The 23,485-nt window shown below is 42.2% G+C and overlaps 1 protein-coding gene across 1 annotated transcript in view; it reads right to left on the minus strand.

Moving 5' to 3' along the window:
• SCN8A (sodium voltage-gated channel alpha subunit 8) overlaps positions 1-23,485 on the minus strand; it is a 166,451-nt gene that overhangs the window by 32,471 nt on the left and 110,495 nt on the right. Inside the window, exons 13-19 of the mRNA XM_074374858.1 lie at positions 18,327-18,459; positions 13,097-13,335; positions 9,706-9,879; positions 7,280-7,636; positions 3,984-4,454; positions 3,334-3,451; positions 2,658-2,812 (exon numbers count right to left, since the gene is read on the minus strand). Coding sequence (XP_074230959.1) covers positions 2,658-2,812; positions 3,334-3,451; positions 3,984-4,454; positions 7,280-7,636; positions 9,706-9,879; positions 13,097-13,335; positions 18,327-18,459 — 1,647 coding nt within the window. The remainder of the gene's footprint in view (positions 1-2,657; positions 2,813-3,333; positions 3,452-3,983; positions 4,455-7,279; positions 7,637-9,705; positions 9,880-13,096; positions 13,336-18,326; positions 18,460-23,485) is intronic.

Raw genomic sequence — 23,485 nt, forward strand, 5'->3', positions numbered from 1 at the left:
CTATTAATATATTCAGAGCTGTGTATCCAGCACCAAAATCACTTTTAGGATATTTTTCATTACCCTAAAAAGAAATCCCATACCCTCCAGTCTCCTGATCACCTCCTAGTCCTCGGCAACCGCTAATCTACTTCCATCTCCACAGATCTGCTCCTTCTGGACATTCTGTGTAAGTGGTATCATATAATGTGTGGTCCTTTGTGACCGGCTTCTTTAACTGAGAATAGTATTTTCAAAGTTCACCCATGTTGAGGCATCCCTCGGCATCCCTCATTTGTCATTTTTTTTAAATTGATGAGTAACATGCCAGTGTATGGTTATAGCACTTTTGTTTACCCTTCATCAGCTGATGGACATTTGTGCTGTTTTTACTTTGTGGCTATTGTGAGTAATGCTGCTGTGAACACGTGTGTGCAAGTTTCACACGGACATGTTTTTATTCCTCTTGGAATACCTAGGAGCGGAATGGCTGGATCACTTGGTAACTCAAGTTTAATTTTTTGAGGAGCTGCCAAACTGTTTTCCAAAGTGGCTGCAGCAGCTTACATCCCCAGCAGCAGTCTTAAGAAGGTTCTGATTTGTCCATGTCCTTGCTGACACTATACACATTTATATGACAGAAGTTTTTCTCCTTTTGACCCCTGACACCACAGAGACAGGTGGAGGCTTACAGGGCTGGAAGATACCCGGGGGAAGAGACTCTTAACACTCCTTCATTCCTCTGGGACTCCCGAATGACGGGACTCCGTGATGCGGAGGCCTGAGCCCTGGCGCGTGCAGGGAGGTGGGCTGCAGGCGTTCTGCGCTGACGGGAGGGAATCCCTGAAGCATGAGAAAGAAACTGGAGCTGGGACAAAAGGTCCATGCCCTGCAGTGGAGGCGCCTGCTCTGAACAGTTCCAGAAGGAAGGACAGAGTCGGCCTGCCTGTAGACTCTCCTTCCAAAACAGAGGCACAGGGACAGCAGGCGCGCCAGTTCATCGCCGAGCAGTGGGGACAGAGCTCACGCATCCACAGTCCTTCTCAGGGTCTCAGTAAACGTAAGTCCTCTCCGCTCAACAGGAAAGGCTCCAGCTTCTGCGTCAAGCTTCCCCTGCCCTCCGTCTGACCCATTCTCTAACCCGACGTGTGTGAGATGCTGACACTGGTCTTCCCGTCACTCGGGCTCTACTCCCCCCTGAGGTCTCTTCACAACCACATTCTAGTCTTTTCCTGGCCATTTTAGCTGTGGCTTCACTTCACTATTCTTGGGGCTCAGGCCCACTACTGTGCAGGGTCTTCATGTCCTCAGCCCAGTGCCCCCACAGGTAGCAGAAAAGAAGGCTGAATACTCCTGTTCACTGCCGCTTTTATTCTCTTGGAGAGATGGGGAGAGAAGCATCCGAGGGGGAGGCATGTCCTCTCTTATTTTAGGTTTTTACTCACTAGATATGAAGAACAGTGATGACAAAACAACAAAAGACCCTCCTCCAATCCCTGGCCTGAGTCTGCTCCTCCTCTCACAAGGGCAGAGCCGTGCTGTCACCGTGGGGGCCTCCACAGCCCCTCGGGAAGTGCTGAGTGGAAGTGCTGAGTGAACGCCCGTTGATGCAGCAAATGGCCCCGGGGGCGGGCAGGACGGCCTGGCTCCCCTTCGCTCAGATCAAGCCTTCCAAGTCAGCTCTTCCGCCTCCTGCTCTGGTCCTGATGCTTCCCACACAGACCTCCCCTGACTCCCCTGGTCCTCCCCATGCGGGGCCCTTCCTCCCCACGCCTCTTACTCTCCTGCCTCACCCGTCACGGAAACTTCCCAAGTCACTGGGGGATCTTTAACACCAAAGCTAGGATTTCTCGCTTGTGATTTTTTGCTTCCAGATTAGGCTTTGATTCCACAACTACATGAACGTGCCCACCTTCTTTAAAAACACTTCAAAACCCTGCATTCTCTTCCTTTCCCTTAATCAGAAGAAGGAAGATGTGTAGCGTCTGTAGTCCCTGCTGTCCCCAAATCTACCCAAGTAGGAAATAGCTCCCTCACACAGCCCCTGTCCAGGTCTCCTCAGGTAGAAATCCAGCTAAAAACGAAAGCAAACGCCAAGAGAATGTGTGCTAGCTGGGAGGAGCCTGCGCGTTCAGTGCCCGTGAGCCTTGCTGATCAATGACAAGCACTCGCAAGCACATGAATATAAATAACCCTGTACCAGAGATCTGACTCTGAGTATCTGCTAACGCCATGGGATCTCCAAATCCAGCAAGCTGTGAGGGCAGAGCGGGCGAAGGAACACCACCTCCCTTCTATTTTGGGCAACTGAAAAGCCAAGAATGAGAGATTCAGGGCACCAGGTGAGAAAAGGAAGTTCATTTTAGGAAGTGGTTTAGAATGGGGCAAACTAAGCAGTGAAGAACTTGGTAATAATGTGTATTCTCATCCTGATCAAAAGGTCGGGTCTTAGGCTTAAGAGGGATTGTGCCGAGTCTAAAGATGAAGATGTGGACACGTGAATTCTAGTCCCAAAGGCTAGAAACACCAGCCCAAACACTTTAGTAGGTCATTGTCCTTGGGGCCACAGCCAAGCTGTGTTCTCAGAGGAGCTGGGCTTGGGTCTACCCAGTCTTTCCCACAAATTCCTATAGCCCGTCCCCAGCCAGTCCCTCCTCGTCCTCTCCCCTGGACCTCACCAGGGCGCCGCTGCTGAGCAGAATCATGAAGATGATGAAGGTCTCAAACCAATTGTGCTCCACGATGAGGAAGCAGGTCTTCCGCAGGATCCACCAAGACTTGCCTAGCCCTTCTTCAATGTTGACCTGGCAGCACTTGAATCGCTGGACACAACCTGCCACCAGCGGGAGAGGCAGGTCAGACCGAGGGACGTGCCCTGCCCAGGGCTGCCCTCTCCTCCTTCTCCTCCTTCTCCCAGGCCCCACCAGACGCTGCCCTACCACACAGCCAGGAGGACAGTGGCCGAATCAGAATGTCTGACTCAGAAATGGAGAGGGTGGCAGGGCTGAGGCTATGCTGCCAGGCTACCAGGGACAGGCCCTCTGGAGTTGGGAAGATGTCCTATAAAGCAGCAGCGAGTGGGAGGAGAAAAGGGAGGTCAGGAGGCAGACACAGCCATGACAGAAAAGGCTTTTCTAACGGAAGTTTCTGAGCTGATGACAAGAGAAAATGGCTAAAGAAAAGTCTGAGAACAGAAACTTGTTACAGCTAAGAATCACATAGGGAAAATAGTATCAACTTCCCTCAAAATGATGAGGTGGGGAACAAAGGCCTTGAAGATGGCGCTGACCCTGGAAGACACCCGTGAACAGTGCGAGTGCCACATGCCCAGCCCCTCTCCCTGCCCCCTCTCACCTTCCGTGAAGCAGGCGTCGGGATCCAGGTATTCTTCAGGCTGTTCCACAGGGACTTCTTCTACTTCTGGTTTGATATCGATGGTGCTTCCTTCAGAGGAGCTAGTATCATCCAGTTTCTAGACACACAAGGAGAAGGGAGATGAGCAACTCTGCAGCATCCTGTCCCTTTTATATTGACTATGCCACTACCTTTGGTACAGAAGGCGTACCAGCTCTAATTCTTATTACACACTCATCATCATCCAGGTCATCACAGGCAAACAATCACCATGGGGCCCTCAAAACTTGTCAGGATGGGGTATAACATTAAAGCCCCCACACCGATGACAATGATCCACCCTAAACCGAATGTGGCTATAGGTCGGTGTCAGTGATACAGCTCAGATTAATGGCAGGGGAGTATTCAAAGGGTTTCCTCCAGTCTCTAATCCAGATGATCCAGAAGCAATGGAGACAGATCTGGGAACATCTCAGGAACCCAGCTCATCTAGAATAACCACGGGGGTGGGTAGGGTTGGTTCTCAAAGTTGAGAGTGGGCTATTCCAGAATCTCTCTGCCAGGCCCATGGCTGAACCAATCTCTGGAGTGGACAAAGCCCTGTTTGTTCTCACACAGGATCAAGACTGGTTTCTAGGCTAGGACCTTACATCTTTGCTGCCTTCAGGATCCGACTCGCTGCTAACGTCCTCTGTGTTGAGGTTCTCAAAATCAGACTCGCCTACAGCAATGGGCACTCGCACGGTCAAGTTGGGGTTGTTGATGAAGGACATGTGGTCCTCATCAATGATGTACTTCTCCACGCTGCTGCCGATGCCGCTGGTCGTGCCGTTGCCATTCTTCTGGAAGTCACCGTTCCGGTGGATGTCGGCGCCGGTGTGGTTGGCGATGCAGTTAGCCTTCTTTTCATACAGCTCGTCCAGGGGTTTCACTTCATCGGCCTCACGCTGCTTGAAGTGGGCCTGCATGAAGGCGTGCACTTTCAGTTTGGTCCAAGCCACACCCTTCTTGATCCGGATTACTGAGATCTGCAGGTTGTTCATTTCCCCATCATCATCTGTGGCTGCCAGGTTGTCGGCACTGAAGGAGCTCAGGAGCAAGGCCAGAAACAGGTTCAGCACCTGTGCCAGGAGCATCAGGAAAAACGGGAGTGAATGTAGAACGGTATTAGGTAAAGTTATCCAGTAAACTAGGGTTGCAAACCGGAAGCCCATGAACTTATGTGAAAGACTCAAAAGTTCGTACTGTGTTTTGTTTGACCCACATATTGTTTTAAATGCTCATGTCACCAGGTGGGCATTTTGTTTGGTCTTGGCTGTAATACAAGGAGTTTAGCACCCTTTTTCTTGGTTCTTTCATACTTTTACATACATATATATGTACCCTAACATATACTGCTTTTCTTATAATCAGCAAAAGCAAAGGCTGTATCCACTTTGGAAGGAAATTCCCCCAAAATAAAAACAAAAAGGTGGATGTGGATTACTGGGGAGGACCAAAGAGTGCATAGATACCATGTGTTATGAGCAGTAAATGTCTTGGAGGACCCAGGTTGGAAAAAAAAATTAGGCTTGGAGAGTGATACTTTCAAACAACAAATTCAGAAGGTGGAACTGAAATATATTTCACGTCACTTATCTTAAGAATTAATTCTTTTGTTTTCCTAACATTTATCAAAATAAAATAGCTTTAACAAGATAGTGATGGTGACTTTCGTGTTTTGTTGTATATCTTAAGTGTCAAGCCATCAGAAACAAGCTTTATTGATTTACACTCTTTTTTCCTATTTTACCACATTGGGCATTAAGATTAATTAATTTATTTTCATTAAGACTTACTTTTGAAAAGTGGGAGAGGTGTTCACTTCTTGATCTACACCTGGCCCTTACTTTGTCACACTTCTGAAGAAGAGTAAGGCATACATTTTAGGTGGAGATAATCATATGTGCAGAGTGGCAGAAATGGAAACAATACATGAACTATATGTATTTAGATTCCCTGGGCCATTTGTAGAATTACAAAGGAATATAGTTGGTAAAATGGGGGTGAGTTGGAGAGGGCTCTGAAGGCCAGGCTGAAAGATCTGAATTTTATTTCACTGGATCCACTACTGGTCCTTGAGTAAAGGAGTCACCCATGATGACAGAGACTTGAGAAAGTCATTCCTATTGGCTACATACAGAGGCGGGGACTAGGGGTTAGGAGACTGTTACTTGCATAAGTTGATAAGGGTCTGGATTAGGTTATAGCAATCTCAAACCGAAGCATGCAGAAGACTCTCCTGGGGCGGGATGCTTGTTAAAAACAAGCATTTCCTTGGCCTCACCTGAAAGATTCTGATTCAGTAGATCTGGTGTAGGGCCTGGGACTCGGCCTTTTTTAATGAGTGGAACTCAGGAGACTGTGATGAAGGTGGTCTTCATCACAATTTTAGAAACACTAGATGGGTTACAGAAATGGAAAGGAGGGGGCAGATCTTAGAAATACTACGAAGAAAAATGGAGGTACAGAAATGCTAAGGAGAAATACATATGAAAGATATCAGATATCTATCAGGAGCAGAGAGAACAGTTAGAAGAGAACTAGTCTGCCCAGATGCCTAGAGACTAGATGGGCAGAAGGACTGAGCCACGGGGAACTGAGAAAGGTGTCACAGAAGCTGAAATGATAGTGGCATGTGCTCAGCTATCTGGAGACAGTCACGGGGAGGTGTCCTTGAGACAACTGAGGACAGGAGACTAGAGGAAGGGTGGGAGGTCAGGCTGGCAATGCCGACCCCACTACCTACCAGTAGGCAGTAGCTGTGTTCACTGAAGGAGCGGAAAGACTAGAGGGATTGGGACTGAGGGGAAGGTGGCTGGGAATGGAGAACGGGAGTGAATAAGAAACACTACAGTGTTTATTTTTATAGGTCCGGTGAAAGAACAGGGCGCCCACGGCTGGTCCAGAGGCTGGTGAGTAGGAACCCCTACTGGCATATGCTTCTCCGTGGCAGAAAGAGGAAGAGAACTACTATGGATGAACTTACGAGGGCTCATCTGAGTTTGCCTCCTTCCAGCTCACCTTGCTCTACACTTGCAAATGGGCTTCGGCCTGCTCTGAAAGATGGGTACTTGTCAGACCATAGTGTGCATGTGAACCACCTGGGGATCTTGTTAAAAATGCAGATACTGGTTCAATAGTTCCAAGGAGGGGCCTAGGATTCTGTATCTCTAATACACTCTCAATGACCTCGTTGCTGCTAGTCCTCAGATGATACTTTGAGAAACAAGGTGTTAAATCTCTACTGGTGAATGCTCTATACACAGAGGCAGAAGACAGCAGGTGGAGAGATCAGAGTAAAGCAAAAAAGAGATTTGCCATTTATACAAATGAGATAAAAACCTGAGATGGTTTAGATGTGTAGTTGTCAATGGAGGGCAGTTTTGCCCCTCAAGGACAGTCGGCAATATCTAGAGACATTTTTGGTTGTCACAACTTGGGGTGGAGGGGTCACTACTGGCCAGTAAAGAGCAGAGGCCAGGGATACTGCAAACAGCCTACAACACAAAGGACAGTCCCACAACAGTAGAGGCGAGGCTGAGAAATTCTGGTTTAGATGAAGGAAACTTCTGTAGCATAAAGAGCACAGACTCTGAAGTCAAGGATGTAATACAAGCCCTGACATTTACCAGCTGTGTGGCTTTGGAAAAGCCACTTAACTTTGCTGAGGTTTGTTTCCGTAACTATGGAAAATAGTTGACAGGTTGTGGGGTTCATGACCCAGGAGGCCTCTGAAGACAGCAGTCTCCTTTCCTTCACCTGGACCTTAGGGTTCTTGGGCCAAGAAAGAATAAAAACCAACACAGGCATGGAAGGCAGTAGAAAGACTAAGCAGACTGGGCTTCTGGGTCAAGGGTAAGATGTTCAGAACAAAGAACAAAAAGTTCTACAAGTTAGTACTAACCACCAAGTTGCCAATAACCATGACCATCATGAAGACAATGAGGCACATGGCCTGGCCGGCCACCTCCATGCAGTCCCACATGGTCTCGATCCACTCCCCGCACAACACTCGAAAGACAATGAGGAAAGAATGAAAAAAGTCATGCATGTGCCAGCGAGGCAGTTCACAGTCCTGGTTGATCTTGCAGACACACTCTTTGTAGCTCTTTCCGAAGAGTTGCATCCCCACCACGGCAAAGATGAAAACAATAATGGCCAGCACCAGGGTCAGGTTGCCCAGGGCACCAACTGAATTTCCAATAATCTTGATCAGCATGTTCAGGGTGGGCCAGGATTTGGCCAATTTGAAGACTCGGAGCTAAGGAAAAAGAACCCAAACAAAACCCAAATGATGCTCAATCCATTTATTCTTATCACATGGCTACAATAAAAACACAAAATTAGTATGATCAGCTCAAATTTATTGCACACCCTTGGGAAATTTCCAGGACTTTCTAACAGTACCTTAGACTAAAATAGGAGAAACTGAGGCACAGATAATGGAAAATGGATTAACTGTACAGTAAGTGAAAGATGTTGAACTAAGAACCAAGAATACTGCCTCTAGTCCCCCGTGTTAGTCCCTGGGTCGATCTACTTTTTATTTTATTTAATTTTTTAATTTAAAAAATTATTGTATTTATTTTTTGGGGGGGTAATTACATTTTTTTATTTATTTTTAGAGGAAGTACTGGGGATAGAACCCAGGACCTTGTGTATGCTGAGCATGCGCTCTACCACTTGAGCTATACCCTCCCACTCTGATCTACTTTTTAAAAATTCATACATGAACATATCCTTTTCCCACTGATTTTCCCTTGACTTCTCAAGGGTCATACCAAGGAAAATGTGATTGCAGTGAACCAAAAGATCAGTTTGGTAAGGACAGTGAAAATAAGTCATCTATCTGTCTCCTTAAAAAAGCAAGAATTTAAAAATTCTACATATCTCTCTTTTTGCTTGCCAGTAAATAATCAATGGCTGATGTGAAACTTTGTGATATGCTTGGAATAACCCAGAGGAAAAGCACAACCCCCAAGTAGGGGCATCTTATGAAAACGGACTATACTGGTATTAATTTAGAGGGCAGAACTTCTGGTATCTGTCAATCATGACATTTCTGTATTTTGTAATTAATCACAAGGTCTTGGCTAATAGCCTGAGAATTATAATGCATGAACCCCAAGAACAGTGATCACTGTCATATGTCGTAAGTTAACGACTATCACATGATGTTAATAGGAGTTCTGGTAGAAAGTAACAGCACTGATTTGAACTTTTTTTTCTGTTGAAAACCTGAGCCTTACTGAGAGTTCCAGATTTACCAGGCGTTGCTCTGTGAGTAATCTGGGTCACTCATATTTTCTCCCTTTCTGACTGGCTTTTAATTTATTAACAATATTAGTGCTATGGCTTCTATCTCTTAATCCTTCACTGTGTCTTCTAGGTAGTAAGAACTATTCTCGAAAAATCTACTGTGGGCTGGATCCTAACCAAAGATGAGTAAGCAGAGGTTCCAGAAACTTGGCAGATGTTATTTGTGACTTGGATTGAACGAGATCTCTGTTTTACAAATAGTTTCACTCTTATTCAACTTTCTTTCTTAGATATGCCAAATACCCTGATGGAAAAAAAATCTATTTCAGTTGAAGTACTTAGGTATCTTCCAATTAAGGAGAAAAAAACCTAAGCCATTTCCGATGCTTTGTCTAAGTGGGCTACACAAAAGGTAACTCAGCTTCTCAAGGGATTTAATCAGGACATCACTTATGCCTATGCTTACAGGAAGAACAATATCCTACTCTGAGGATACTGTTATTCTATCAGAGGCATTTTAGTAATTTAAATATTAACTTCTTCAATATATTAAAAAAATTCTTCTTAGCTAATGACCAATAATCAACCACCAATTTCAATATAAGTTTTAAAAACATTATTTTATTCTCATTTTCTAGAAGGGATCACCATGACAGAAGAAATGAGGAGAGCCGTCATAGAAAAAGAAGAAATTTTTGCCACTTCAGGGAGATGTTCAGATAAAGAAATTGGCTCACTAGCAAATCCAAATTAGATCTCAGAATGGCCCCTGGGTCTCCTCCTTCTTCATCTTTTAGATTAACCATTATTGTCTGAGGAGCTTCAGATAATTGATTTCCATTTGTTGACTGATTTTAGAAACGACTTTCTATATTAGGTAGTTAGCAGAAAAGTTTTTAAGATTTAGTAGCCAAGACAATAAATAGTAGCCAAGACAATAAATAGCCAACTGAAAACAGGAGAACACAGCTAAGGAATTTTTAAAAAATCATCAGATTAACTTATGCAAAACTTTTTTCTAGTAGCTGCAAGATAGGAAATGTAAAAAGAAATTGGAGAAATATGGAATACCAATCGGAAAGATCGCAGCACCGAAAGCCCCTCCACGTCTGCTAGACCCAGTTCCATTAAACTGAGGGAGACAATAAATCCGTCAAAAATGTTCCAACCTTCTTGGAAATAATAGTAGGGATCCATGGCTATGAGCTTCAGGAACATTTCCGCTGTGAAAATTCCAGTGAAAACCTAAAGAGGGGAAGGCAGGGGGTAAGAAAAAGAAATAATAGAAAGAGAATGCTTTTGTCATTATCTTTGAACACGACACGCCCAAGCAGCCTCAGGCCAGCCTTGGCTAAATGCTGCATCTAGGGACATTTGTGCCGGGGATGTCCCCTCACAGGATGCAGGAAAGCCTTCTTATCTTTCTCTTGAATGTAGTTCTCTGCCCCAATGTTCCCACCTTTGTTGCCAGAAATACCCAATTCATATCGCTCAAGAGTGCAGCTGAAAAATTATTCTAAGCAATCTGGAATATCACATAGGTGACTCCTAAAGGGTCAGCAGTCATTTGAGTGTATATGCTTGGGATGTTGGCCTAAAAATAAATCACTCGTTGTGTTATATTAGAAAAATATAGTGTCATTCCTGATCTGGTATTACGTGTCGTATCAAATACAGTCATATGCTACAAGGTTTCTTACTTGAAATGGTAAAAGTAATAAAACACTTCTACAAGTGTGCAAAGTATAGGAAAAACATCCATAGTCTCACCAGCTTGTATACAACTATCATTTTAATGTACTCCTTTTCTGGGTTTTTGTTTTTCCCCAAATACACAGATATATTTTGACAGAGTCGTAAAACAGTAGAAGACACAACACCTTGGGTCTTGTTTTTTACTTATCATGACTTGATTTCTACACAGTTTCCACTTTTATTGCTTGTATGATATTCTATAGGGTAAATATATCCTCAAAGAATTTTCTTATTGTTGGAGACATTTTTTTCAATATGATCATCAATGATATAATAATTGTTTTAGATTTGGAGCTTATTAGGTACAAGAATGACTTCTTCTCTATGTTACCTGACTCCCACCCTTCTGCCTGTCAGAGCATCTTGTGTTTCCCAGGGCCCTCTGTACCCTGCAGGCCTCAGTAACATACCATGCTGGGAGAAAGTAAAATTCCATTAACGCCAGTCTTGACAAGACCACTACTCTTATTCTAGGCTGAGCATGTAACAGCAGACTCTTACTGAATACTGTTTTTAGAGGAGGGGACTTTATATGCAATATTTAAAACTCGTAATAAATTAGTATTTGTGACCACCTGGTTACCAAGTTTACATATGAAGGAGTTTGAGGAAAACTTAAATTAAATTAAAAATAGTGAAAAATAGGGGGGAGGGTATATCTCAGTGGCAAAGTGTATGCCTAGCATGTGTGAGGTCCTGGGTTCAATCCCTGGTACCTCCATCAAGAAAAATAAATAAACCTAACTACCCCCCCCCAAATAAAAAAAAAAGTGAAAAATACTTAGATTACAGGTGCTTGTTTGGAAATACACTGAATTAATGTGCAGCAATTACAAAACAGAATGACTTGATGAAAAGACATCAAAATGAATAAGCAAGCTGCAAATTTTTGGTGTCCATATATGTTTCCATGGCTCCCTACTTTTCTAAATTGATGATATAGTATTTTTAAAATGGAAAGAAAACGTTCCCTGAAGAGATCCAGGTAAGCTAAATCAAAGTCCATAGTGCGAGCTAAGCACCTACAGATGCTCAGTCTCAGTGAGGCTGGGAAAGGAGGGGCAGCTCGTCAACTCCTGACACACACTGTACCCTTAGAGTAAGCCCATCAGAGGGTTCTCTACATAGAAGTTGTCAACCCGCTTAACCCACATTAAGTAGAGACTGAGTCTGCTGTCCCATTGGTTCTTGGTGAACACACAGGAAGCGCTCAGTAACAAGCACTGGCTGACTGACCTCGGAATATCTATACTGCGGGAACTCTGGTTCTTGAGAGAAAATCAGAAATGACAGCCATGTGGTGCTTCTTTCAATGGGATGTACAGCCTCCAGAGATGCCTGTGGCAGAGGTCGGCTACCATGTTGTTTCAACACACAGTGTGCTCCCTGAGTTTGGGGCTTGGGTGAAAATAAATCTGTAACTATTGGTTGTATGAAGGAATTACGTTTTAAAAAATGGAGAGGAGTAGGTTTACGGTTATCCTTTCGATGTCAATCTTATTTGCACTGTGATATGCTTTTTGAGGAAGAGAAAAAAGAATTACAAGCAGCGTATCAACAACTATATATGAATGTCGCTCTTGTGAATGTCATCAAATATTCACTTGAGAATTTATGTTCTAGTGCAGCAGCTCTCAAAGTGTGGTTGGGTATCCCTGGGGTCCCTAAGACCCCTTCAGGGGCATGAAGTCCTCAACCTTTTCCAACCACATATCTATGTGAGGCCAGGTTTACACCCTACACTTCAACCAAAGGGATATATCACAATGGGTTAAATACAGAAGCAGGTAAGAGAATGTAGATATATTCCATTAGACCAGACATGAGATTTGCAAAAATGACAAAACAATGCCATTTTTTTCCTAAGAAAATATAGTTTTTCCTCATAAAATAGCTTATTTATGTAGTTGTGTAATTGGTATAGTATTGTGATTTTAAAATAAATAGTTAAGATTTTTCTTGGTTTTAATTTCAAATATGGTAAATATCAAGAGATGTAACTCTCATAAACCAAGCTCCTTAGTTAAGAATATAAAAGAGTCCTAAGACCAAAAAAATCTATTTTTTTTATACAGCATACGTATCTTCTAAAGAATATAAATTACATTGAGGACTTAAGCCAAGAATAAAATAAATTTGGCACAGATCAACTAATGGTAGAAACTGGATGATAGCTCAGAAGTTGGACTGGAGGGGGAAATCAGCCTAGAATTTAGAATTTCAAGTAGATAGTTCCCATATGGATAATTAAGATAGGACAATGTGGGCAAATATACTGCTACATTTAATGCACTAAAGGAGCTCTCCTGTTTTGTGGTGGTTGTTACTGAAGGTGAAAGGGGAAGTGATTTGCTGGAGTAATGCAGGAATCAACGTGAGAAACAGAATGAGAAAAAAATCCAGAAGTCCTTGGCTCAGAATGCTGAAACCAACCCACTGTACCATGCCTCCCATTCTGTCACCATGGCTGGTTTTCTGCCAATAGCTCCTAAATGACGTCTTCAAAGTTCTGCAGAAAGAGGAAACAGCCATGGGATCACAACAGTGAGCAGAAGCGGCTGGGGCTGCGGCATATGTGGAAGCATTTGTCTTCCAATTAACTATGACTTTCTTTTCAACTCAACTCTACGTTTCAGTATCAGAAAGAGATGTCCTACAGGCAAAACCCGTTCAGATCATAAAATCAGGAGACAGTGCTCCATCTTACCAGATTTCCTACAGCCAAGACATGTTCAAACTGTGGCGTCATAGGATGGTGCTCCATTGCCATAAACAGTGTGTTCAGGACGATGCAGATGGTGATGGCCAAGTCCACGAAAGGGTCCATAACGATCAAGTTCACGATCTCTTTCAGTTTTATCCAGTAGGGGTGGCACTCCCAGATGAGGAAAGTGTTGGCAAACTTATACCAGCATGGCGGGCACTTTCTCTGAGACTCTTCCAGCTCTGCAGTGAGTAAAGAACAGAGGTGGCCTCTCAGACGCGGGAGAAAGCAAAGGGGTTGGCCTTGGTTGGTTTTGGTATCACCACTATTGTCACAAGCATGAAGGTAGCAGGAGGGCTGACTTTCCTGAGAATCTCTCTCAGTTTCCTTTCTCTTGAAGGCAGAGAGGAGGCATGGTCAATGCCAGGTCCCATCCCTGTTAACAATGATCTAGTTATAAACAAAACTCAGTCTATCTGTTTGGGAAGCATAGCATAATGGCTGAGTTTGGCCACTGGAGTTCCCGGTTCAACTGGCTTCAACATCCCCAAGTGTGTGATCTCAGGCGAGGACTCCTCGATGCTTCTGCTGCCTCGTCTGAGATGGCATTGACTTTATAGGTTATAGGACTGAATGAGACCTATGATCCTCATTCACTGGTGAAGGATTAAGTAGTTGACAGCAGACAGCACAGTGTCTGGCACAAGGTAAGTCTTCAATAAATGGCAGGTATTTTATTATACATTATATCATTACATTATTATTGGAGAAGCAGTCAAAAGCACAAACTCTGAAGCCAGACATACGTGGGTGCAAATAACAGCTCAGATAATTGCTAACTGTGGAACCCTGAGTAAATTACTTCATTTCACTTGAGAATTAAATGAGCTAAAATATAGATATAAAGTGCCTCAGAACATCCTAGCATACAGCAAGTGCCATGGAAGGCCTTGCTATTATTATTTATTATCTTTATAGCAGAACTAGCATCGTCAACTAAGCCACCACGTGGAATGTCCCTCTTACGTTCTTGAAGATACTTAAGTTCATGATGCCTTAGGAACGGAAGTCACATTCCCTCCCCTGTGCTCCTTCCTTTCTCTTCCTTGTCTCTCCTCTCCTCTCTCTTCCTTTCTCCTTCTTTTGCCCTTTCGCCCTTTCCCAGCCTCATCCTTTCCTTCTCTATCTTCTTCCTCTCCCCCTCCCTCAGTCTCTTTCTTCTTTCCTTTTTCTCTCTTCTGTCTTATCCTGCCTCTTTAGTCTGTCTCTCTTGTAGAAGCAGAACCTGTTTTTTTGCAAACAAGATCTTCTGTGACCCCCAACATGCAAAACAGACAAACCAGGAACTGCTCTAGTTGAGGCAAGAGGAGGAGCTTGGAGCCCAATCCTCCCTTTCCCCGAGGAGCTTCCCTAGAATTCTAGGACTCTGATGAACCCAGACCGAAAGTCACTGCACTAGACCTTACAAAGATTAGGAAAGATGATTAGCCACTAAAGGCAGAAAGCCATTCAGCTACAGCAATCTAGGCACGAGGCCCTTGGTAACAAGGCCCTCCTCAAATTAAATGTGAAATATAATGGCCGGCATCACAGAAGTTCCAGGACCTTAATCTGGAAGGATATTCTCTGAGAGGTGTAACTTTGAAAGCCTGTCAGCAAGAAGATCCTTCAAGGCAAGGTCTTGGTTCTATGGGGTTGGATTAGCTGCATCTCCTACCTTCCTGGCCCCACTCAATTCTGCTAACAAAATCAAATCATTCAGGGAATTTTTAAAGTTTCCCAACACTCCACCAAGAACAAGATCGCTGCTTTAAATCAGTCTACTCCCCCTTTTTCCAACCAGCTGGATGGTGCCCATGGTGATGGCTTTATTTTAGATGGGGTGCTTTGGTTGGGCTTCTGATTGGCTCCCTGGTTGCTAAGAAAATGGTTGCCTTGGTTTTTCAGATTTAAGGGCCACAGTAAGCGCCACGTGGGAGTCTGCGTGGGAAAGGAAGTCTGTGAAGAAAATTCGCCTTGGCTTCTTCCTCATAGAACTCCCTCCCTTCCCAAGGTAAATTTAGTTTTCTTCCCAAAAAAGAAAATGAAAAGGTTCTCTTATTTCCATAAATTCTTATAGTACATATTTGGAAATTTGGTTCCGCTCCTTTTTTTAATCTCCTCCTTTCTCCAAATGTGTGCTGTTCACCAGCACGTGGAGGCTGAAGCAGCAGGTTGACGTCTCCAACGGTTGACACAATTGTAATGTTTTACAATGAACTAGGCGCAAGTCCTTGCCAGACAGCCAAGGGGTTTCCCCACCCAATGGGGCACCAAAAAGGGAGACTAGATGTCTCTTACCCTCATTTACCAAGACGGGAAACTATTATCCTCAGGATAATCTTTTCTGTTCCACAAAAACTAAGACAATGTGGAACTTTAGGAGCTAGAAAAGATCAATTAGGCAAATAGGGAGGTTTAGAAATTAACTCACGACTTTGCCAGCTGTTACGGCCCCACATGCTTGGAATGGCTAAGAATCTGGTCCGGGTGAACGGGTTAACATACGGAGGTAGGAGGGCCAAAAGTCTGCGGGGTTTTCCTTAGTTGGTTCCTGGGCATTTTCAGGGAGGTTACTGTGGTCCCAACCTCAGGGGCACTGGGAACTGTTTTCAACCTTAGGATTCCTCCAAGATGGTGGTCTTAGAGGACCAGGAGGTTTCTGGAGGCAGGGGCTTCTCTCAGTTCAATTCAACAGTGTGCTAAGCATTAGGACTATGCCGATGAGCAAGAGTCACCACCCCACCAAAGCTCAGAGCTGCACCTGGAAAGGCAGACGCCGGGTAAGTAACTGCACTGACACTGTGAAACTGTTTTACCTGAGAATCGACGGTGCTCAGTACCATCGTTGCTTCCTCATTCTTACTTCAACTCTCTCCTCCTCTCCCATAGCTTTACTGCTTTGAGGAGAAGTAAGACCACATTACTCTCTGCCAAGCCCCCGTGCCCAGTCCTCTGAAATCTCCCCAAGGCTTATAGCTCTGCTGACTGTGAATTCTGCTGAGTTTACTGGATCCTGGTGAGTATGTTTGTAATAGGATGGAGGTGAGGCAGAGCAGGCATGATCTTCTCATTATTTACAGGATTCTGGAGTTCTCCACTGTGGTTTCTAAAGCATTAGATAAGAACCTGCCTCTTTAGCTTTAAATAATAATTATTGTAATATTTGGATTAAAATAATGTCAGAGTTTCCGAACTGAAGGTCCAGTAAATAGAAACAATTATTCACTGACATTGGCTTTCCATGTTGTAGCAATCGTTAAATGCAGAGGGACCGATGGTTAAATAGGATTGGATCTTTCTTAATGTTCTTTAATTCCCTCTCACATCATTCAGCTCCAGCCATTCATCGTTCTTCACTGAGAGCAGTTCTGCCTCATCAGCTTTAACAAAGGGAGTTAAATACTAGGAGGGGGATCAGAGGACTGTTGGAGCAGGCAAAGGCAGGACAGGTTCAGGCTATGCGAACAGTGGGCTGAGGGAAGGGGGAAGAACTGGAGTGGTTTCCAACTCAGGAACACAAAACAACCACAGCACCCCCCCACCCCATCCCCCGAGCTACATCTGCATCTGCTGTTTTTCATGTGTGTGTTGGTAGGTGGAGGGTGAAGAATGAGGACGGCAGGACAGAAAGCGAAAGAAGAGGAAGAAACAGGAGTAGAAAAAGGCAAAGGAATGATCCAATGGTGTGCACCCAGCTCAGTGGATGGACAGAAGCACTAAGGCCTCCAAAAGGAACCCCGCAGCCCCAACACGCCTCCCTCAATTTCAAGCACAACAAAATTCCGTTCAACACACATTTTCTGAACATCTGCTTTTGCCAGACTCTGTGCTGGGCTACCAAGGTAATCAATAAATAACCTTGCACTGCATGGACGGTCCTCCTGTTCGGATGTTTTCACCAAGAATAAAATCTGCCTGTTGGAGGTTGTTAGTTTTTCTTTCTCAACTTCTGTAGATACTCAGAGAAACCTTGCCTTGGTCTCCAAGGGAAGAATAAAATTAGCCAAGGTTCTTAAGCTAGTATTTCTTATCTTGGAACTCTTATGATCTGCAGTTACTCATCTGCTGTCTCAAACTATAAACTACAAAGCTTAAAGATGTTCTATCAGACAATGACCTCGCTGGGAACTAAAGAAAACAGGAATAAATGAAGCTGTTCAGAAGCTGAAAGCAGTTAGTTCAATATTCTTTTTACCTGATACGTTCTCAACATGAGTCTAGGTTTAGTCTAACTCCTTGCCCACGTGTGCTGATGTGAGCCCTCCAGCAGGAGTTTTCAGGTCATTTCTGGGGATTCTCCTTTCACTACAGATGCCCCTGCTCAACACACACACAGACACACACACGCACAGTACAAGTGGTATTGGGCTTAAATGACTCAAAAAATAACTTGTTCCAAGGATGCTGGAATAGTCTGAGTCTCCTTATCTCAGGAACTCTGGTTACTGCTGAGTCAGCCTGGGTGTGTGGACTCCGGAGAAGTCCACAATTGGACAGCAGTTGTCTAGGGGACTGTGGTGTGGGGAGCACTCAGCTGCTCCTCAGCCTGCCAGGCTGTGTCACGGGGGAGCCCCCTGATACTGAGTTCAGGTTCTGACAGCCACACCACTGCAGACATGCTATGATGCAAGGGAGGCTGCCCTTCCCCTGCGGCACAGACGCCGACCTGAGAGGGGTTTCAGCTTACCTGGCCACACATCCAATATGTTTATGGATATGTGGGGGTGTCTAAAGAGAGGCAGAAGTAGGTGCAATCAAAATGCACAGTACATTCATCCTTAAGGGAAAACCCAAGGTGAGTAAGTGGCTGAGAAGGAAAAGAGGAAGGTGTACTTGGTGATGGAGCGCATGGGGGAGTTTCATCATCTTAGACCGTCACGGTTCTTCAGTCCATGCTCCTCTCCGCCTCACGTCATCCCACTGGCTCCTCGCAGTGACGATTACAGAGACTTCTTGAGATCCTCTAGCTACTCTGATGTTGTTCCTTCGTACTTCTTACCTATCTGTGTACAACGCTGGTAGCAGCTTTGAAATCCCTGTTGGATTCTCGGCATGTAGACTTGGGATGCCAGTTTCTATAACCAGCAGACTCTACTCCTAAAGCTCAGAGACAATTTTTGCAAAACTCAGACCAAAAGACTATATTTACACTTATCATGCACACTACGTATTTACATCTCAGGGCACATACCTTCTACTAGTGTATTTGTAACCACGCTCAATATACTGTTGATCCTGTCTTTCCGCCCATAGGAAGCTAGCTGGTCCATGGAAACTAAAAGAGATCCAGGGCCTTTCTTCTTAATTTCCACTTCAGTTGTAGCCTGAAAAAAATATCAAACTGGGTAAGTAAAGTCCAATAAACATTAAAGCTTGGCCTTACTGGATACAGTCCAGACTGTGAACAAGAACATAGGCTCTTCATTCCATCTTCTTACATGGATCCCACAGTCCTGCTCTCCTCAAGAAGCACAGTGAAACGGGATGGCCGTGGATCACCCTTAGTTCTACAGATGACAAGACCAAGCTGTTTCAGTGTGTACAGGATCTACAATGAGCCCAAGACTCAGGCTGGGACCCAAATACCTCATCTGCTCAATTCCAAGCCCAGAGTAGGAAAACCAGATTCCCCGGGGCAATGCCATCAGAAGGAGACCCTGAGTTTTTGCTGCCCTTGTCTTACATCCACAGCATTTGGCTAGAATTGGACCACATGAAAAACTAAGTCAAATTCACCTCTACTTGAAAGCTCTTGAAGGGCCAAGTCCCTGACCACACTGCACGTTACAGGCACTGTTTCCGCCACGTGCAGGAGCACCCACCACTCTACCAAACTGTCGCTTCCAAATGTTGAGCCTGGGCCTAACTGAACGTTATCAAGTTGGAGTTCCACCCCAAATCTCCGCCAAGCCACTATAAAGAAGTATGGTAAGGCTTTGCTATCTTAATTAAATACATTGCCTCATATACGTTTATCTTGCCTTTTTACATTTTTATTTTATGAGTCAACCTGTGACGTTTAAACTCCCAAAGAAAGGAAAAGGGCAGAAAACACCATCAGATGGTTATACAAAATATTTTTTACATGCTTCACCTGGGTAATACCGGTATGGCAGATTATGGGAAAGGGCTTCTTAATGTCCCTTGCTTCTGCTCTCTGTGCCAACCTGAATATTCTTCATTAGATCAGGCTTAATGGGGTGGCTTAAACCCTAGCTTTCTGGTAACCATGTCATCCACTGTAACAAGTCATCCATATAAACGTGGCCGCCCCTTCCACGTGAAGGTAAGAGGGCAGAGACAGTCACCAACCTTCAGAGGACAGGGAAGACACGTTTGTATGAAGCTAGAGAAGCAAGCTGTCTGATCTGTGCCAGAATGTTTTGAAAAGAAATAATTGTCTCTGGAGAACTATATCAGAAAGCTTTTCTATTCTTACAAATATTTCGATTTTAAGAACCACACTGAAGAAATTTCCTGGCAGATTATAATTCATCCTATCACAGTGTCCTAGCAAACTGTTTCACTGATTCAGAGATTTGTTCACTTTAGGGTTTTGTTTTATTTTGTTCGTTTGGCAGAGCTACAGAAGAAATGGAAAGGAGAGGAACTGGTTTTCTTGGGCCTTGCTGGATGCATTACTACACAAACATCTGTATGTGTAAGAATGACTTGTTAACCATTACCTCTGGTCGTGATAAGGTGGGTTTCTTTGAGAAATCACTTTTTGCTACAATTCTCAGCCTGATATTCATGACATTTAATAAATGAAGTTAAACTACTACATTTAAAAAATGACAGTCATCTAAAAGTGAATCCAGTAAATCTCCATACAATGGACATTCTTATTTCTGACATTTTTTGATTCCATACTTTTCCTGAACTGCCTCCTACAAATCTACAGTAGACAGACTTCATAATGCTGACCCCCGAGCTACTGTAAGATCCAACAGACTGGCTGATTCGTCAAAGAAGGATGAAATAGCATTTAATACGGCTTTGGTACTAGTATGGCTACGGTTTTCTGGGCTTGCTGGATATAATAAGATATAAATTCTTCAGACTTTAAAAACGTTAATCTTAAAAAACAAAATTAATGAAAATTCTATCTAAAAAGACCTAGTCAAATCATTAGATTATCATTTGCTGATACCTATTCAAAAGCTAAAACAATTTTTAGCTTGGATTAAAAAAATTCACATAAATTAAAGAAAAATTCATCCCCAAGCTTAATATTAAGATGGAACAATGATTATTTATACCTTTCTATGTAAAATGAAAGTAAACTAGAGTAGAGCTATGTGGAGACAAACTTCTGAAATACCAACATTTGGAACATTTATTCCATAATCCATAATAAAGTGTGTTATAGAACTATAATCTCTACTGTACAATAGCTTAAGTTCCAAAAAAGAAATTAATGAAAGAAGATGGCAAGAAATAAAAATTTTAAAGCCCATACTTAGGGAACATAAGAGGGTAAATAGAGAAATTCATTAGTTATCTTTTTACAAATGCAAGAGCATTTAGCAATAGATCGAAATAAGTGGTTCCATCAAAAGGTCTTGGTAACAATAAGATATCCAGAAAAATCCCTACATATTTTAAAATTAAACAACAGACTTCTAAAGATCTATGAATCAAACAGGTAATCACAAGGAAATTTAAAAAATATTTTAACTGATGATAATGAAAACATGATACATTAAGATTTGTGGGATGAAGCTCAAGAAATCATTAGAGAAAATTTTATAGCTTTAAATGTTTATATTAGAAAATACAAATCAATGCTCTAAGCTTCCACCTTAAGGAACTAGCAAAAGATCAAATTAAACCCTAGGTAAGTCGGTGAAAGGAAATATTAATAGAAATCAATAAATTAGTAAATGGACAAACAAAAGACAATCAAAAAAGGTCAAATGTTGGTTCCTTAAGATTATTAAACTGATAATTCCCCTAGCAAGACTGATCAAGAAAAAAAAAAGCAGAAAGCACAAGTAATAATTTTCAGGAATAAAAAGGGGGCATTATTACAAATCCTACAGGCATTATTAGGGTAATAAGGATATACTGTGGACAGCTTTATGCCATTTCATCTTGGATGAAATGGACAAATTTATCCAAACACAACTTATCAAAGCTGACATAAGAAGAAACTGAAAATCTAAATAGCCCATACTAATTAACAAAATTATAATAAAAAATGTTATCACAAAGAGATGGCCCAGGTGGTTCCACAAGTGAATTCTATCAAATGTTTATGGAAGAAATAATACCAACTTTTCACAAATTCTTTCAGAAAACAGAGGCTAAGAGAATACTTCTCAACTTATTTTATAAAGCTAACAAAACCATGATAATAAACCTGACAAGAACATTACAAGAAAAGAAAATTAGAGACCAATATCCCTCATGAACAGAGATGTGAAATCCCTAATAAAATAAGAGTAAACAGAATCCAGCAATATGTCCAAAGCATGCTACATCATGACCAACAGGGTTTATCCTAGGAAAGCAAGGTTAATTCAACATTAGGAAAAAAGTCAGTGTCATTCATCACACTAACAGAATAAAGGAGAAAAACCATCGATCATCTCACAGAGATGCAGAAAAAGAACAGTTAACAAAATTCAACACTTCTGCATAATAAAATTCCTCAGTAAGCCATGAATACAATGTAGCAGTTTCAGTCTGATAAAGACCATCAATGAAAACCTACAGCCAATATCATACTTCTTTGTAAAACACTAAATCCTTTTCCTCTAATATTGGAAACAAGGAAGGATGTCTGCTTCTATCACTTCTATTCAGTTTTGTATCTCAAGTCTTAGCTAGTGCAATATAGCAAGAAAAATAAATTAAAAGCATAAAGATTGCAGTTGCTATTATTCATAGAAAATACTGTGTATGCAGAAAAATCCTATGGAATTCACAAAAAAAATTCACAAAAATTTTGCATTATGGAAAACAGTATGGAGACTGCTCAAAAAAACTAAAAACAGATTTACCATATGATCCAGCAATCCTATTCCTGGGCACATATCCAGAGGGAACTTTCATTTGAAAAGATACATTCATCCCAATGTTCATAGCAACACTACTTGCAATACCAAGACATGGAAACAACCTAAATGTCCATCAACAGATGACTGGATAAAGAAGTTGTGGTATATTTATACAATGGAATACTATTTAGCCATAAAAAGAATAAAATAATGCCACTTATAGCAACATGGATGAACCTGGAGAATGTCATTCTAAGTGAAGTAAGCCAGAAAGAGAAAGAAAAATAACATATGATATCATTTATAAGTGGAATGAACTTATTTACAAAACAGAAACAGACTCACAGACATAGAAAACAAACTTACGGTTACTGAGGGGGAAGGGGTGGGAAGGGATAAATTGGGAATTTGGGACTTGCAGATACTAACTATACATATAAAACAGATAAGCAACAAGTTTATACTGTATTGTACAGGGAACTATAGTATAGTCAATATCTTGTAGTAACCTATAATGAAAAAGAATATGAAAACAAATATATCTATGTATATGTACGACTGAACTGTTATGCTGTACACCAGAAATTGAAACAACATTGTAAACTGACTATACTTCAATTAAAAACAACAACAACAAAAACCATCCCTCCAAGGCTAATAGAATCAACACATTAATTCATCAAGGTCATGAGATATAAGGCCAATATATAAAAATAAACTGTATTTCTATATTCTGGCAACAAATAATTGAAAATAAAAAATTTTAATTATGCCTTTTACAATAGCATCAAAAGATATCAAATACTAATGAATAAACCTAATGAAAGATCTGCAAGACCCCCACTAAAAACTATACAACTTTGCTGAGAGAAACTTGAGAAGACTTAAATAAATGGACTGGAAGACAATATAATTAAGATGCCCATTCCCCTCAAACTGATCTATAGATTCAGCGCAATCACTATCAAAATTCTAGGCTTTTTTTTTTTTTTGAAGAAACCGACAAGATGATTCTAAAGTTTGAAAGGACATGCAATAGATCTAGAACAGGAAAACAATCTTTTTAAAAAGAACTAGAATAGTGAAAGAATCTTGATTATTTCAGAATCTTCAAAAATAGTATTTTTTGTTTGGAGGGCTCACACTATCTCATTTCAAGGCTTATTATAAAGTTAAATGATTATGACAAATACAGGAATGGTGTAAATATAGACAAATAGAGTCCAGAAATAGACCCACACGTGTACATCAATTGATTTTTGACCAAGTTAATGAAGGAAAGAAAGTCTTTTTAATAAATGGAGGTGAAAAATTGGATACTTATCTAGGTTGCCTCCTATCTAAT

This window comes from Camelus bactrianus, chromosome 12 (genome assembly GCF_048773025.1).
Source record: "Camelus bactrianus isolate YW-2024 breed Bactrian camel chromosome 12, ASM4877302v1, whole genome shotgun sequence".
Lineage (NCBI taxonomy): Eukaryota > Metazoa > Chordata > Mammalia > Artiodactyla > Camelidae > Camelus > Camelus bactrianus.